Source organism: Rissa tridactyla, chromosome 14 (assembly GCF_028500815.1).
Source record: "Rissa tridactyla isolate bRisTri1 chromosome 14, bRisTri1.patW.cur.20221130, whole genome shotgun sequence".
Lineage (NCBI taxonomy): Eukaryota > Metazoa > Chordata > Aves > Charadriiformes > Laridae > Rissa > Rissa tridactyla.
Window position 1 is genome coordinate 860,008 of NC_071479.1, and position 16,753 is coordinate 876,760.

Here is a 16,753-nt window from a genome sequence, read left to right on the forward strand (position 1 = left end):
GGCTGTGCTTAACCAACGTGATCTCTTTCTATGACCATGTCACCCATCTTCTGGACACACCCACCCACAGCAGGGAAGGCTGTGGACGTCGTCTGTCTGGACTTTGGTAAGGCCTTTGACACCGTCTCCTGCAGCATTCTCCTGGAGAAGCTGGCGAATCATGGCATAGACAAGTGTACTCTTCGCGGGTTAAAAACTGGCTGGATGGCCGTGCCCAGAGAGTTGTGATCAATGGGGTGAAATCCTCTTGGCGGCCGGTCACCAGTGGTGTCCCTCAGGGCTCAGTTTTGGGGCCGGTTTTGTTTAATATCTTTATCAATGATCTGGATGAGGGGATTGAGTGCACCCTCAGTAAGTTTGCAGGCGACAGCAAACTAGGTGGGAGTGTTGATCTGCTTGAGGGTAGGAAGGCTCTACAGAGGGACCTGGACAGGCTGGATCGATGGACCAAGGCCAACTGTATGAGGTTTAATAAGGCCAAGTGCCAGGTCCTGCATTTCGGTCACAACAACCCCAAGCAACGCTACAGGCTTGGGGAAGAGTGGCTGGAAAGCTGCCCGGCAGAAAAGGACCTGGGGGTGCCGGTGGATGGCCAGCTTAACATGAGCCAGCAGTGTTCCCAGGTGGCCAAGAAGGCCAACAGCATTCTGGCTTGTATCAGGAATAGTGTGGCCAGCAGGAGCAGGGAAGTGATGGTGCCTCTGTACTGCGCACTGTTGAGGCCTCACCTCGAGTGCTGTGTTCAGTTCTGGGCCCCGCTGTACAAGAGGGACATTGAGGTGCTGGAGCGTGTCCAGAGGAGAGCGACCAGGCTGGAGAGGGGTCTGGAGACCAGGGCATATGAGGAGAGGCTGAGGGAGCTGGGCATGTTTAGCTTGGAGAAGAGGAGGCTGAGGGGAGACCTCATTGCCCTCCACAACTACCTGAAAGGAGGGTGTGGAGAGGTGGGTGTTGGCCTCTTCTCCCAAGTAAATAATGACAGGACTAGAGGAAATGGTCTGGAGTTGCGGCAGGGAGGTTTAGGTTAGATATTAGGAGGAATTACTTTACTGAAAGAGTGGTCAGGCACTGGAACAGCCTGCCCAGGGAGGTGGTTGAGTCACCATCCCTAGAGGTGTTTAAGAAACGTCTAGATGTGGCACTTCAGGGCATGCTCTAGTGGCAGAGATTGTAGGTTGTTTGGTTGGACTCGATGATCTCAAAGGTCCTTTCCAACCATGAAGACTCTATGATTCTGTGACATTGGAGGCTGGAAATGTAGGCATCTCCACGGCTAGTAGCGTGGGGAGCTTCACCTAATTAGGTGGTCAAAAGTGAGGCTGTAATGATACTACCTCAGGGAGGCTGTACACAGCATCCTTGGTCCAAGGGTATTATAGTGTCAGTGGGAAGCTGTTGCAGGATGCACTCGGTTACACCTTGGCTGAGGCCTTTTTATTAAGTCTCCCTGAGTAACTGTGCTACTAATGGCTTCTGCTTGACTAAGGATCCCAAAGCAGTGTTAATGTAAATTGGGAGTTTAGTTGTCTTCAGATGCATTCATTCCTACACAGGAGGTGGCTTCCAGCTGCACTGAGTACTACCATTAAAACCGTAGTGAGAATCTTTAATGTGAACAGACCTGGAACCATTCAGTTGTCAAGTGAAATTGCAGAGAGGCTTGAAAGAATTGAGACAGGTGCAGATTGCAGAAACGGAGGGGACAAGCTTATCCTAAATTAAATGAGTCCCTTAATGAGGGGGTGTTTCTAAAAGGCTAAATGTTAAAGCGGGGACTTGTGCTTGCCTGAGGTTGGTGGCCAGCGCAAAAACTGTCTTGTTTGGTTAATAGGTACTTTTTTGAGACTGTCGCTGTGTGGACCTCCTGTTTTGAAATCTGGTCATCTAACAATGTTCTTAAAGATTTTTTGAAAACTCATTCTAGGTGACACTTATCAATATAGAGTTCTCAACCCAAGAAAAGAGTTGCATATGTGGCTAAGCGCAGCTTAATTAGAAGGTAATTGAAACACAGAAGCATCAGAAATGTGGCTGAAACAACTTCTTAGGCCATTCCATCCTCGCACCTCTTCTCCAGTGACATTGAACAATTGCTTTTCCTTCTGAGATAATACAGCAGACTCTGATATTATCGATGAAGAGGGAAGTCTTCTGCTTTTTGCTCTCTTTTAGGTATTAACTGCTGTAAAATCTTTTTGGAGGCCGTATCCTGAAAAAATATGGTCTAGTAAATTAAGTATGAAGTGCTCCATGCCTGCGTCTTATGTATAAGGGGCACTTGGAGGAAATAAAAAGATGCACCAAGCTTCTATCAGTGTGATGCTGCCTGGGGTTAGAGTGCAGACTCTGAATGTGTGCACGTTAACAGTCGTTATATTGTGCAGCCTTACCTGGGAGGTGGAGGTCTCCCCAAAAGACACTTAAGTGTTTTTAATATTCTCATTGCCATTCTAGTTCAGTAGAATAATGCAGTAAAAATCAGAACTCTCAGCACATCTCAGATGTTCTGTGGTGTATTTGAGAAATGTCCTTCTTGTGTATTCTCATCTGTCCAAAATGTTTGAAGATGTTACGTGCAGCAGTTGCAGTGTCTTCTCTGGAAATCTTCAGATGGAAGATCTTGTGCAGTGTGCAAGTTCCAGAAAGTGAAAGTGACTTAAAGAAGGCAATCCTTCTTGACTTTTTAGGGCAGGGAAGGATAAAGATAGATGAGATTCTTTTGTCAGGTCCTCAGTACTCATTGCTGATACTTCCAGCGTGGTAATTTTGAAATGCCCATTTTAAAAAGAGCGTTAGCCAAGTAACACCAAGAAACAGTTCTCAGAAAATCAATTTTTTAAATGTTTAGTAGTGCAATAGTGGTGACAGTTTCCTCTTACTCAGTGTTATCTTGCCAGTGGATTTAGGAGAATTGGTGTGTTTTGTTTTGCAGTCACTGGCAGATCTTTAGAATGGACAGAGAGCTGTCATTCTGGGGTGGCTGATGATTCAGCAAGACAATTTGCCAATGACAAGAAATCAACCTGGCCTGATCTGGCCAGTAATCTGCATCTTAAAAATAATGCAGCAGGGAGGAGAGCGTATAGCATTTGGTCCTTAATCTGTGGTCTTTTACTGAGTATATTGCCAGAAATATCAACAATGGACTTCCCCAGAGATCTGAGCAGAAAGAGTCTGAATAGAAATGTCAAATGCTTGATAACAGCGTATCATCTATAAGAGATCTTGCAGAATGAATATCTCTGCCTCAGTCTGAATCTTGTACTTCACAAAAATAATTGGAAACTGAGAAAGTTCACTCTGACTTCATTGAACATGAGAATTTAAATGAAGATCCCAAGTTAAGAGTGTGGGAGTGCTGGGTGAGGACATGTGTTGTCGTGTTGGTGACAGTGTCTGAGAGCATTTTGGTTGTGAGCTGAGGTGCTGGTACGATAGTAATTTGGGTTTAAATATCCTGGAGGCCCAGATTCTCAGGAAGCCTGTTTCCTGATCTCAGGCTGATCTCATAAGGGAATTGAAAGAGTCGAAGGATCCTCTCTTAGTCCCACACTTATTTGTCTGACAGGTTCAAGGGCCTCAAGCCGACTGTTATCCTTCTCTCCCGAGGAATTTCCGACGCTGAAAGCAGCTGGCGAGCAGGACAAGGTTGGCAAAGAAAAGGGCGCCTTAGATCCGTCGTATGGGCCAGGACCAAGCCTCCGCCCCCAGAGTAAGTTAAGGATTGTGTCTTTCTGCCTTACCCCAGCTCATAACCCCATAGACTGTCTGTTGGGCAGTGGAATGCCAGTTCGCGGTAGGATCAGATATTCCATCCCTACATTTCCTTTTATCTTTTTATGGGCTCACATGTGTCAAGCTGCTTAGCAAATGATCACAGGTTCTCATGTAGTGCTGATGCTCACTGCCTGAGTTCTGTGGTCCAGACAGCCAAGTATGGACTGTCATCTACTACGTTGTTTCATAAAAATTGCTGTGTGGTGTTGCAAAGCAGGCCGCTTTCCCCTGGGCGAAGGGAGAGTCACAAGTAAAATGAGTGGGTGGCGTAACCTGGCTTCTCTTTGAGTATTTGTGCATAATCTAATTGGCCTTAATTCTGGAGGGTTAGGATGGTGGAGATGGGGAGCAGAGTTGGTTGGAATTTAGGCTTATTGACAAATAAGGATACCACTGGTGCGGCAATTACTTAGTAATGGCTGATGCTGCTAGTCTCTTAGGAAAATAAACGCTTTTGGAAACTTTTCTTGGTCCCTGATGTTTTTCTAAACGCTCAGTGTAATTAGGGATTGACCAGAGTATTTGAGCTTTGAGACTTTTTGGCAGAGTGACTTGTCTGTATTTACAAATGTAACATAATTATTAACCTCCTTTCCAGATGTCACCAGTTGGAGGGAGGGCGGTGGGAGGAACATAACCTCTGCCACATCTCTGACCGCCTCCCCTGCTGAGCTGGGCAGCAAGACCTCTAGCACGGGAGATGGAGCCCCCTCCTCAGTGAGTGCCAGTGATCCGAAGGAGCCATCTCTCCGCCCAGCTCAGCCTGTCCGCAAAGGGGCTTCACAGTTCATGGGAAATGTCTACCAACCACCTACATACCATGACATGCTACCTGCTTTTGTAAGTTGCCCTTTCCCCACAGCTGCGTGATGTCCTTGGTTCTTGTAGTACATGCGTGTGTTGAAGTCATCTCAGAAAGCTGTTTCCTGGACTCTGAATTGGTTCCCAGGGCTTGCTCAGGGATCCTTCTCTTGATCTATTTTTAGTTTCTCCTGTTGTGCATTTACCCTTTTGTGCTAGAATAGCGTAGCAGAGCCTTGCTCAGCCCAAGGAGAAGTTGATGCTTTCCTTCTAGAGCTGGAGAAGGGTAACCATTAGCATGTGGCCTGTTAGGCAGCCAGACATGAAATGTTTGTTTTCCCTTTGCACGGATGCAGCTACTGTGCTCATGTGTAACCTTATCTGGGTAAGCCTTCCTGTATCAAGGAGAAAAAACAGACTATTCTGCTTTGCCTTGTTCCAGATGTGTCCACAACAGCCATCTGAGACCCCTGCATCGCTGGACCGAGGGTCTTTCCCTCTTCCTCAGCTTCGGCTTGAGCCCCGGGTACCTTTCAGACAATACCAGATGAATGACCAGGATGGGTAAGGCTGCTGTGACTGTCTCAATTGAGAGGCAGGTTCAGGGTGTGACATGAACCTTAAGCTATGCAAGAATTTGGGCCAAGGATCCAGTGGCATAGGTGAAGCTGCAGGCAGCCACAGAGGAAACTTGAGTTTTACCCGAAGAAGCAGTGCTCTAACTCCAGCAGCATTTGAAATGTTGCAGGACTGTAAGCACTGTGTGTCTGAAGAGCAGGTAGACATGAGAAGTAGTGATCCTGGACTTGAAGGGTCGCAGCTTTGATCTGTAAGCCCTAGGCAGCAGGTACCAGGTACACAAGGGAAAGAAACTTTGCTGGACAGGGAGAGAAACTTCGAGCCCTTGTATACAAATGCATGGTAGAAAAGGACTGATTTCACTGTTACAAACCCAGCTCTACGTTCTTTTCTTTACTGTTTACTGTTTCTAACCATTTCTTTGTATTTCCCTATAGAAAAGAGAACAGGCTTAACCTGTCTCGCCCAACACGTCCACTTCGGCAGCAAATAGAGAGAGCACCTCGGCCCACCATTATCAATGCAGAGAACCTAAAGGGGCTGGATGAACTAGACACTGATGCAGATGACGGGTGGGCAGGTAAAGTGCTTCTCTTCTCTACCTTCAGGCAAGAACTTAGGAGGTGAAGCAAAGTAATTACTCCTCCCTGAAGCATGAAATAGCCAGGATATTCTGGTGGCTCTGTTTCAAAGGGAGGAGAAGCAGCAAAGAGTGGTCTGTCTAGTTGTGAAATTGCTGTTGGTGTAAATGATGACACAATGGATCCTTCTGATCCTTCCATCACGCTATGCTCAAGGAACTGGATCTGAAGACTCCTAAAAGCTGAAAACACCAAACAGCAGGAGGATAGCAGTATGGCTGCTGGGATGGAGAGTTAGTCCCACCCTTGAGTCATGGGTTCAGTATTCAATTACACACAGTCTAGCTTTGTGACTGTCTCCTCATTTGCAGCCCCCATTCCCAGATTGGTTGCTGTTCCTCTTCTGGGACCAGCCCAGCTGTTTAGCATTGTGGATCCACACTACTTGCATCATTTCCAGTAGCTGTGCTGGAAGTCTGGCTTTCTAAGTAGTTTATGCCAAGCCTGTGCATTCTTTGGTTTAATGGCAGAGAGGGCATAAGCTTTATCAGGACAAGGGACCTGTTTCTTTCCTCTCATATATCCCTTCTCCAATCCTGCCTTTGTAGGCATTCATGATGAAGTGGATTACTCTGAGAAACTGAAGTTTAGTGAAGATGAGGAAGAGGAAGAAACTCTTAAAGATGGACGACAGAAGTGGTAAGAAGCATCTGTATTCACACCTACAGTTGTTTCAGTAAAAGTAAATGGTACCATGATCTTTTTAAAACTTGCTCTAAAGGTTGAGGTTTGATCCCCCTGATTCATACTGTGACCTTATTGATTCCACTGACCTTTGTTTGAGTGGGCCTCAAGGGTGTGCATGGGTCTTGAAGATGAGTGTCAGGATGCTGGGCTTTTTTCCTCCTCCTCTTTCTGTGTCTTACCTTTATCCTGCTGCACAATAGTGGTGTTAATCCTTAAGCACTTTGAGAGGAATAGTGCATTGCTTGTTCTGGTGTCTGTTTTTTCGATCTTTCTGTTATAGTCAGTTGCCTTTGTGACTTGATAAGACTGCAAGTGCCTTTTGAGTCAAGTAGCAAATGTAATAGCAAAGCTGTTTATATGACAGGAACAGCTGGGATCCCAGAAGGCAGCGACAGTTGTCCCTGAGCTCTGCAGACAGTGCAGATGTCAAACACACTGTGGAGGAAGGAAAGAATTGGGGCGACTCTGTGGGCTTGTCCCGATCAGTCCGGAAGGTGCAGGATTCACAGCAGCCTCCGAGGAAGCTGAATGGCTGGAGCTCAACATCTGAATACCAGGTAGGCCGAACTCATGTGAGTGGGCTTGTGCTGCTGGATGCAATGAATCACTGTCCCCAAGAGGCCAGTTTGACATATTATTGAAAACGGGATGCTGATGAATTTCTCAATTCTTTGTTTATACCCAGCCAGAGAGAAATCCATCTGCATAGCACTCCCACTAGAGAAAAGAAATTGAATCTGGTCCAGAGCAGTGGGATTGTCAGACAGTGAGAAAATAGAGTTATTGAATCAGATAGCAATAACTCCCCACCAAAAGGGGGATTTGTGTGCATGAGGATAGAGGGGAGGGAGTCAGGAGGGGATTTTCTCATTGTGGGATGCAAAGTTCAAGGTACAGGAGATGTTTGGGTCATACTTATTGAGGAATGTTTTTTTCCTTTGGCAGAAGCCCACCCTGGGAAGTATTCTCAGGCAGCAGTCCCTTGAGGATAAAGAAGAAAAGGTGCCACTGAGACAGAAGTTTGTGCACTCTGAGATCTCAGAGGCTGTCGAGAGAGCCAGGAGGCGACGGGAAGAGGAAGAGCGGCGAGCCAGGGAGGAGCGTCTGGCAGCCTGCGCTGCAAAGCTGAAGCAACTTGATCAGAAATGCAAACTGGCTCAGAAAACCAGCGAGACCCAGAAACACACAGAGAATGAAGATGTGCGACCCCCAAGCACAGAGAAAAATGCTGTGCAGGAGAATAGTCATGCCTTCCGTAGAGGTACAGAAACATTGCTTGCCTCGCCATGTAAAAGCTGCTTTTTTTGTTATTGTGCTGATCTCTTACTGGAAGTGTGGGGGAATTCCTGGGAGGGAGCGTTCAGAGGGTACTTCAGTTGCACTTGAGAGATCAGCTGCTTCACATATTCTGCAGAGTATTTTGGATTGGTGATAAAGGTTCATTCAAAAAAAAAATCCTACTAAAACAAATGTAAACTTCTTTGGTTGCCTGTAACCATGCTTAGTCAGTTGTGCTGGCAGAGATCTTGTTGGAACAGGTCTCTTGATCTTTTCATGATATTAAGAAAGTGCTTATGGGCCACAGATCAGAATATCAGTTACCAGTAAGTGCTAGTAGGTTTAAGGAGTAACAGGGGAAATGGACTTTTTTCCCCAGTGCTTAAACACAGGGCTGATGGCAGAGGGGGAATCTTGGAACTTACCACTAAAACAAGGTGGACAAAGCCCTCTACAGCTGTGAAGGCAAATCAGGGAGATTGTATGTGGGATACTATATATGATTATAATAAAGTTAACCACGTAACGCAGTCAGGACATGCCCACGCCTGGGTATGTTGTGGTGTGGTGGTGCATGCACAAGCCCTGTCATGAGCAGGGCTCATCAAGGCTTATTTTCTTCTCTGCAGCAACCCCTGAGTTTCACACACAGGATGTCTCTGTTGGCTATCTGGAAGAGGAGACTCCTGCCCCAGCAGCAACAGCCCAAAGCAGCAGTGAGGAGGAGCTCAGAGAAGCTCCCTCTCCAGCACAGGAATTCAACAAATACCAGAAATCTCTTCCCCCACGATTCCAGAGGCAGCAGCAGCAACAGCAGCAGGTAATAGGTGTGACATTCCTACCCCTCTTCCTTTGGACCCCCACCAACCTGTTGTGTTTGCTTGGTTCTCAACACCATCAGCACTGACCAACTGTCTTTGGACTGGGGGGTCGTAAATGGGGGTTTTACTCTGGCCTTTTTCAGTACATTTGATCACACGTGTATCCTGTCTGACAGGTGTAAAAGGGCTCTATATATGTTTCATGAATTTTACGTCCACCCTGTGATGCTGGAGCTATTGTGGTTAGGGCTTTCTGTGGCTGAGGAGAGGCGTGGGCAGGCCAGGTTTGTCACTTGCCTGGGAGAAAAATAGACACAGCTGTCAGAAATGTTGACTTGTCTTGTACAGTTGTCTGAGTGTCTCCTGATAATGTGAAATCTTAGGACTATGTAGTTTGTAGCAGAGCTCTGTTTTGCAAATGTGTGTATGCAGGAGAAGCTGGGGATATTCTCCTTCCCACGTCCAAAGTCAAGACAGCAGTTGTGGCTACCTTGGTACTTGCTGTAGGCCTGATCTAGTGAAGTCTCTGATGCCTTTGGCTGGCACTGAACCTGGTGAACATCTGTTCTGATTCCCTGGCACAGGATGAGAGAGACACTGTTCTTCAGTGCTGCTGCAGTGACAGGGAGATGAATATGCAGGCCAAGGGAAAGGAAAGCCTTTGGGGACCAGCTGCTTCCATTTTACTTTGCACTTGCTGTGCCCTTACCCTGTTAGGTGCGGGCAGCTGTTTGCTTGCCAGGGGCAAACTATGCTTAGGTTGGCAGGTGGTAGGACTCTGCTTCTGGACTGAACGTGAGGGTTGTGAAGCAGCACCCTTCTCGTTCCACCTCCTGCCTTTGTTGAGTGGTTGTCTCCTACATCTGCTCTTATCTTCTGTCTAGCCACGTTTTCCTCTGTGAGGCTCTTCCAAATCATTACTCTCTTTGCATCATAAATGTTTGGTCTTCACTGTTTCATTTTTGTTTTATTGAAAACTCTCTTCTGGGGTTTTGAGAGACCAGCCTGAACTGCTTTATGTGTCTTGCATCTTGCCCAGCTTTACAGTGCTGTATGCCGTACGCGCTGTTCAGCTCTTCTTCTAGATGCAATGGGCCTCCTTAGGGCAGCAGAGTCAAACCAAAGGGCAGAATATTCAGGCTGGAGATAATGCAAAGTTAATTGCCATTCTTCATAGAATAACCAGTTGAAATGTGATATAATCAACGATGCTGCAAACCTTAGTGAAGAGCTCACATTTGGCTTTTGCTTGGAAGCTCAGTAATTGCTCTTTTATGAATGTTGCCCTGTGCTTGTTACTGGGCAGTTGACATTTTCGTGATTCAAATGTACAGCAGCAAACACTGCTAATGTTACTCTTTAAAAGAGATGCTCTTAAACTAAAAAGAATTGGATGCCTTTACTGTCGTGCTAATAATACTGCAGGTTATTGCTACTGGAAGAACATGAAATTTTCATTTTAATTTCTCTTATCCACTGTGTCATTAGTATGTATGAGGCAGTTTGTATTTTGGGTGACTTGTATTGCTGCTTTGGTGGCAATGGTTCCATGAAAATAACAAAATAGTAGTGTTGGTACCATTAATGAAATATTTTCTCCAAGGTACTGGAGCACTAGATAACTCTGATATAATCTTTGCATTTATCTGAGTTTCTGTCTTGCCATAATGATGCATCAGGCCCAGATTTAAGGGTGTCTCTCTTGGTCTGCGGTAGGGGATTGGCTTTTTTTATAAACAGTTACAGTATCTGACACCATTATAAGCTTAGTAAGAAAATGTGGTGGAAAATTTGACAGGTAAATAGACATATTTCATGTTAATTGGAGCTGTTTACCTTTTGAAAGCTTTCTTTGATACACAAAGTTCCCTTCAAATATAGGTTCTTCTTGGACCTTTGGCAAAAGTTAAATGTCAAATCAGATTAACATCATGACAGTCTTCAGCTAAAGGAAGGTGGACTGGCCACATGGAGATGGGAAACAATGCGAGGGTGTCACCCATCTCTAGAGGATGCGCAGAAAATACTATAAAATATTAATAGCTCTCTGTTCTTATCTAATTGTTCAGCTAACAGGAGTAGAACGAATATATGCGCACTAAATAACTTATAATTGCATTTCTTCCAAAGAAGAACATCTTCTAAAGTATTTGGTTCCAATTAGGAAATTTGTTTGACTGGAAAACCGTCCTGGATCTTATAGAAGTGTTGAGAAAATGCAAACTCCAGTCTTGAAGGTGATCCCTTGCATATGGCCGTGTAGCGTGGCCCATACCGGTGTGAGATTCTGGCTGCACTTCTGCCTGCAACTTATTCTGGCTGTTCTGGGTATTTAGAGATAAGAACAACTGCCATGTTCCCAGTTGGTAGCGAATTTCCCTTATCCACTCTACCCACCCATCTGATCTGTTTCTGAGCCTCTAACACATAGAATGTGTTCCCCTTCGGCTGGCCAGTTCGCAAATGGCATTCCTGGCACCGTGACCATTTGTGTCAAATGGCCCATCCCTCTTCCCTGCAGGAGCAGCTGTACAAGATGCAGCACTGGCAGCAGCAGCAAGTCTATCCTCCCCCATCCCATTCCCATCCCCAACGGACGTTCTACCCGCCGCACCCCCAGATGCTTGGCTTTGATCCTCGATGGATGATGATGCCCTCTTATATGGACCCTCGCATGGCCCAGAGTCGTGCCCCTGTGGATTTCTACCCTTCAGCCCTTCACCCTTCAGGTAAGGTGTTTTCAGTGTTTCCCTTTACCGTGGCTGTTCGGTTGGTCCGTGTCTGGAAAGTTGCAGTGCTTTACCCATCTTACCTCTGTCCAGACTTTGCATCTTGGCTGGCTGTGACTGACCTTTTCTAGGGATGAGGAGGAGTCAGTTGTAGTGAGGGCTGGTGAGGGAACAAAGGAGGCTGGGAGGGAAGACACCTGCCTGTTGCTGCCCTGCCCTGCAATGGGAGATCTTCCCTAACAGCTTTGGAGCCTTAGTTGGGTGTAAAAGCAGATTTTGCCCTTTGGAGGAGAAGGATCAGTTTGGGGGTTGCTGTAATCATGTGAAATCTTAATAGACCCCCTTCAAGAAACATGATGGAAAAATGCTGTAGTTCCTGAGCTGTGTGCTCCTAGCACCTTCCTGCCTTGTTTCTGATCTTCAGAGGTGTGAATATAAACATCAGGATGTATAAATCTTTCCCTTGAGTTTGTAGTTCGTTTTCACACACCTGCTTGCTTCCAAGCCAGTGATGGTGTGTAGCGTTCTGTGTAGGCTGGGCTCTGAAAGCTGTGTCACCTTCTGTATTACTCCAGGTGTATTTCCCAGATGTATATTTCCCAAACAGTCTCCCCTCTACCAGAAAGGTTTCCATGGCTGCAGTTGCCTGCTGCCCTGGAAGGAAGGGGGGTCAAGCTAGCAGCAGGTTGCTAATTCTTCTTGGCTGCGAGATCCTAGTGTTAATGATATGAATTCTTTTGTGACCAGGAATTATGAAGCCCATGATTCAGCAGGACTCCATTGGAGGAAGCAGTTGTCGGTCTGAAGATCAGAACTGTCAGGCAGGGCAGGTGGAAAGGAAAAGTGCTCCCTTGGACCCTGTGCCAGTGTGGGGCCAGGAGAGCTACACATCTCTGCAGAGCAAAGGATACTCCCTGTCACATCAAAAACAGGCTGACATGACCATGGAGGGGCTGCATGCCAGGTGAGTGCAGAACTCCCCTGTCCTCATGCTGCGATGGGAGGTGCTGCCATAAGTCATCTCCTACTGAAAAGCAGGTGTAGAGTTGACCCGAAAGATACCTCTGAACAGGCCGAGTACTGATCTGGTAGCACCCTTAACACTCTTGAGTGTTTAAGTTGTGGAGGTGCTTATGGACTGAGCTATTCAGAGTTTTTTCTATCTGATGCCGGTCAAGGTTGACCAGCTTGGAGCCTGTTCGGTAGGAGAGAGGCACTTGTCACCTACGTGGGTAGGTACAGAAAACGACAAGTCAAAAATTCTGATACTTTCTAGTTCGTCTCCTAATTTTTTGGGACTTTCTGAAATCAGTTCCTTGTTTTCAAATCTCCACATATGTTGGAGGCTGAATCTCCCTTTATTTCTTAAGTTTGCTGCCCATCATAGGAACTGCCTTCTTTATCATCCGTTGATTTGACAAAGAAGGCAGTACAGCCTGGGGCCACAGCAGATCTGCCCAGCGTTCAGGTATTTATAGGCTCATTCCTCATGATTTAGAACAAACTCTAATTTATTTATTTGTTTCCACCTCTTGTGCCCAGCATGAGGCCTTGGAGTTGTGCTGTCCTCTGTGTTAGCTGACTTTCTTTTGTTTGTCTTTTCCTTCCTTCTCAGGAATGACAGTTACTCTCCTCCTTCTGGAAGGCCAGAGGGTCTGAGCACCCAGCGAGATCTCTTTGAGGAGAGAGGGGAGGAGTACTTGAGTGCTTTTGACAAGAAGGCCCAAGCAGACTTTGACAGCTGCCTGTCGTCTCAGAGGATAGGCCAAGATCTCCTGTTTCAGCATCAGGAGACCGTGCAGGAAACTTCTACTTCTGGTAACCGCCATGCAAACTTGAGGTGTTCACCTCTGGAGCCTGATTTTATCCAAGCAGAGAAGAAGCCTGAATATAATGGTTGGGATATCAGCCACCATCAGAAACCTGCAGAGACTGCAGCAGAGGTTGCTGAAGAAGTGCCCAGGGATGAGCAGTCATTCAATGCTGACCCGTGGAAGAAAGAAGGAGCCAATACCAAACAGCCGGCTGAAGAGACAACGGAGTGGGCTCCTGAGAACCGGAACACCAGTGGTCAGCACCAGGAGCAAATGGGGAGGACACGGCGATCAGGCCCAATAAAAAAACCAGTCCTGAAAGCCCTCAAGGTGGAAGAGAAGGAGAAGGAGATCGAGAAGGTTAAACTGGAGGGCGAGGACACCTCGCGCCCACTGAAGGAGAAGGCAGCTGTTCAGAAAGTAGAAAATGAGTCAGATGATTCTACAGCCTTACTGAACTCCACACGCTATCTGCTGGATGACAAAGGTTCTTCCCAAGCCAGCCTTGCCCGAGAGGCTGAGAAATCTCAAGAGGAAGAGGAGGAAGAGGAGGAGGAAGAGAAGCCAGAAAGAACCTGGGAGAACAAGCTATGCAGAGAGTCTGGTGATCTACCTCCCACGAAAAGAAACAACTGGATCTTCATTGATGAGGAACAAGCCTTTGGTGGGAGAGGTCAGGGGCGTGGGCGAGGGAGAGGCTTCAGAGAGTTTACTTTCAGAGGCCGAGGCACTGTTGTGGGCAGCCGGGGAGTCTATAACAACCAGCGGAGTAGCCGAGGGCGAGGGCTTCGGGAGTTCAACCAGCCAGAGGACTTCCCCAGAGGCAAACCAAGGCGCCGGATTGCAAGTGAGACACACAGTGAAGGGTCAGAATACGAGGAGCTCCCCAAGCGTCGCCGGCAGAGAGGATCAGAGAACAGCAATGAAGGTTCTGTGCTGGACAGGGAGGACAGCGATTTGAAAAAGGGAGACTTCAAAGAATCTTGGAGGTCCAACAAAATCTATTCAGATGATCACACTAGTCTGGATCCTAAGATGAGGGCCCCGAGAGCTTTTGGGAGATCACTGCCACCAAGACTGAGCAACTCTGGCTATGGGCGAAGGGGTTTCATGGGTAAGGAGCCCACCCAGTGGCAAGGCAGGAGTGGGGGAGCAGGGTGGCAGGAGTACAGCCACACCTCTCCATCGGACACTTTTGGGAGCAGGCAACAGTCCGACAGGGAGTACATTCAGGATTCTTATAAACACGTGGATTCCTTCTCTAGCCGGGTTTTTGATGAGAGCCATCTGGATGACAAAAGGCACTTTTTCCAGGAAGATTACTCTGCGGATCAGGAGAACATAGAAAACAGGCCATTCAGGAGAAGGCGTCCCCCCCGCCAGGACAAACCACCAAGATTCAGGCGCCTCAGGCAAGAGAGGGAATCAGTCGGCCAGTGGAACCCTGAGGAGGGAGTCCCCAACGTGCTGCCCAGCCAGTGGCCTGGAAGACCCAAGCTGACCACCCCAGAGAAGAGCACCATCTCGGGCAGACGGTCTCCTGAGCTGTCCTACCAGAACTCATCCGACCACGCCAATGAGGAGTGGGAGACAGCATCTGAAAGCAGCGACTTCAGCGAGCGGCGGGAGAGGCGAGATGGAGTTGCAGAGAGCGAAGGCCAGCTAGAGAGTGGCCTCGGGAACGGAAGCCTGGGAGAGAAGAGGGAGCTAGCAAAGAGGAGCTTCTCAAGCCAAAGGCCGATTGTTGACAGGCAGAGCCGCAAGACCGAGCCAACAGGGTTTGTGGAGCAGTCTGTCAGGACTGGTGTAGGAGCAGCTTCCAGATACGACAGCCAGCAGAACGGGACACTGATTAAAAGCAAAAGGTAGAGTTGCATTCTGATGTACAGATACCTCATCTGTTATCGGAGGATTGCAGAAGGGCTGGGCTGTGGGTGAGGAGCTGTTGGCTGTGTTTCTTTTTATGTAGTGCGGGTGACTTCCAGCACTGTTAATCCAGCCTTATGACACCCAAGGGCTTCATCGTTGTCAGTTTTACAAACAAGTGATGCCTTTGCTTCAGTGCTGGGAATTCAGGTTTATGGAAGTTGCTGAGACACTGTGGGCTTGACGTGTGCTGCTCTTGTCGACATAAGTTTTGTGCCAAGGCAGCTCTCTACTCTCTTGACTGCCTCTCATTAGAGGCATGAAAGATAAGGACCAGGATTTCCTTCGTTTACTCTAAAGCTGTTGTGTCCTTCCACTGCTATCATGGGTCCCTAGTGGAGTGTAGCAGCGCACAGAAGTGAGGGCTGGGTTTTCCTGGGATGAGTTGCTGTGAGCTGTGCAGACTGAGCATCACTATCCTGGATTCCTAGTAGCGTGTTTCTGGCATGAGTGCAGTGTGTGACATTGCCAGCCCTAGCTTTGCCTGAGCAAATATTTTCTTAGACCTTAGTGGAGACCAGTGATAGATGGCAAGCAGTGCTGTGTGTTCCTAGCCTGGTAGGAGGAGTTCCTCCTCAGAGTATTTTAAAACAGCTGTGACACCAGGGATTTAAGTGTTTCCTTGCAAGTGTCTTGTGAAGAATCTGATGATCAACAGGGTGCTGGGTTAGGTGGGCCTTGGTTCTGGGCCAGTTTGACAGCTTCCTTGTTATCCTCTAACAGGCAAAGAAGAAAAAAGGGTCTTTTTGTATTGGGTTTAAAGCACTGAGAAATAGCCAACTTGTTTGGGTTTTTTTTTTCTGTCCTCTTATGACCCATGTCCCCCAATTCCTTGATGTAGTAAGTAATAGTAGTTTATGTGGAATTAAAGGAGAGGAGAGCTGATGTATGGAAAGATGCATGCAGGTAGAAAGGGAAAGTAAAGGAAGGGGGAAGCTTCCCCCCGCAACCTGTCTGTCTTGTGAGTTGCATGCTGGGGAGCTATGGGTGGATGGTGGTCAAAGGAGCAAAAAAAACACGGGAGAAACAAAATAAAACTTTTTTTATTTTCTCAATGTCGTCAGGCTCTCGCCGTCTCCTTTCCCCTCACCTGGCGCTTGTGAATAAATGCGTGTTAATTGCAAGGAGGGGCAGGGGATCTGTTAGAGCGGAGTCATAGGAGGGTAGGAGACACTGTATAGAAGCACAGAGCTCTCCCTGTGGGGACAAGCTAGGGTAATATATTGTTGCGGGGGCAGCACGTTGGTTGACTCATGAGTACAGGTATTGTTCTGTTTCCATCCCACTTGCCCAGTAACATCCTTGTAATGGGTTTTGTGCTCAGAATTTAATGTCTGCTTCAGTTGAGCAAAAGCTAGGGAAGGATGAGATGTGATTAGAAACCTGGCAAAGAAAACACAGCCCATATGTTTTCTTCTTGCTACTTTTACTCATCTTCTAGTGACAAATCTAATTCCTTTCCCTTCTTTCCTCGTAGATCTCCAGAAGAAGGAGGGGGCCTTGGCAACGCCAGTGGTGGGAGCAGCCACTCCATTTACAGCTTGGATAGGGCTTCCCATGGCAACTCGGAGAGTGCTGAGGGGCCAGGTAAAAAGACAGAGAAGGAGCCCAAATCCACTGCGCAGAGAGCAAGCGAGAAGGGAGAGGCCTTGTCACAGTTTGAACTGAGCTACGGAAGTGAGTGCCTTAGTTCATTTGTT

The 16,753-nt window shown here is 47.3% G+C and overlaps 1 protein-coding gene across 11 annotated transcripts in view; it reads left to right on the forward strand.

Moving 5' to 3' along the window:
- Nucleotides 1-16,753, forward strand: part of PRRC2B (proline rich coiled-coil 2B) — a 52,402-nt gene that overhangs the window by 17,499 nt on the left and 18,150 nt on the right. For all 11 annotated transcript variants that reach the window (XR_008469329.1, XR_008469328.1, XM_054221070.1 and 8 more), the window contains exons 6-17: nucleotides 3,569-3,712; nucleotides 4,376-4,617; nucleotides 5,021-5,142; nucleotides 5,595-5,737; nucleotides 6,347-6,437; nucleotides 6,850-7,042; nucleotides 7,431-7,746; nucleotides 8,393-8,583; nucleotides 11,106-11,313; nucleotides 12,061-12,277; nucleotides 12,929-14,992; nucleotides 16,531-16,730. Coding sequence is in view for 9 of the 11 variants with exons in the window: in XM_054221070.1 (XP_054077045.1) it covers nucleotides 3,569-3,712; nucleotides 4,376-4,617; nucleotides 5,021-5,142; nucleotides 5,595-5,737; nucleotides 6,347-6,437; nucleotides 6,850-7,042; nucleotides 7,431-7,746; nucleotides 8,393-8,583; nucleotides 11,106-11,313; nucleotides 12,061-12,277; nucleotides 12,929-14,992; nucleotides 16,531-16,730 (4,131 nt within the window). In the remaining 2 variants the exon portion in view is untranslated. The remainder of the gene's footprint in view (nucleotides 1-3,568; nucleotides 3,713-4,375; nucleotides 4,618-5,020; nucleotides 5,143-5,594; nucleotides 5,738-6,346; nucleotides 6,438-6,849; nucleotides 7,043-7,430; nucleotides 7,747-8,392; nucleotides 8,584-11,105; nucleotides 11,314-12,060; nucleotides 12,278-12,928; nucleotides 14,993-16,530; nucleotides 16,731-16,753) is intronic.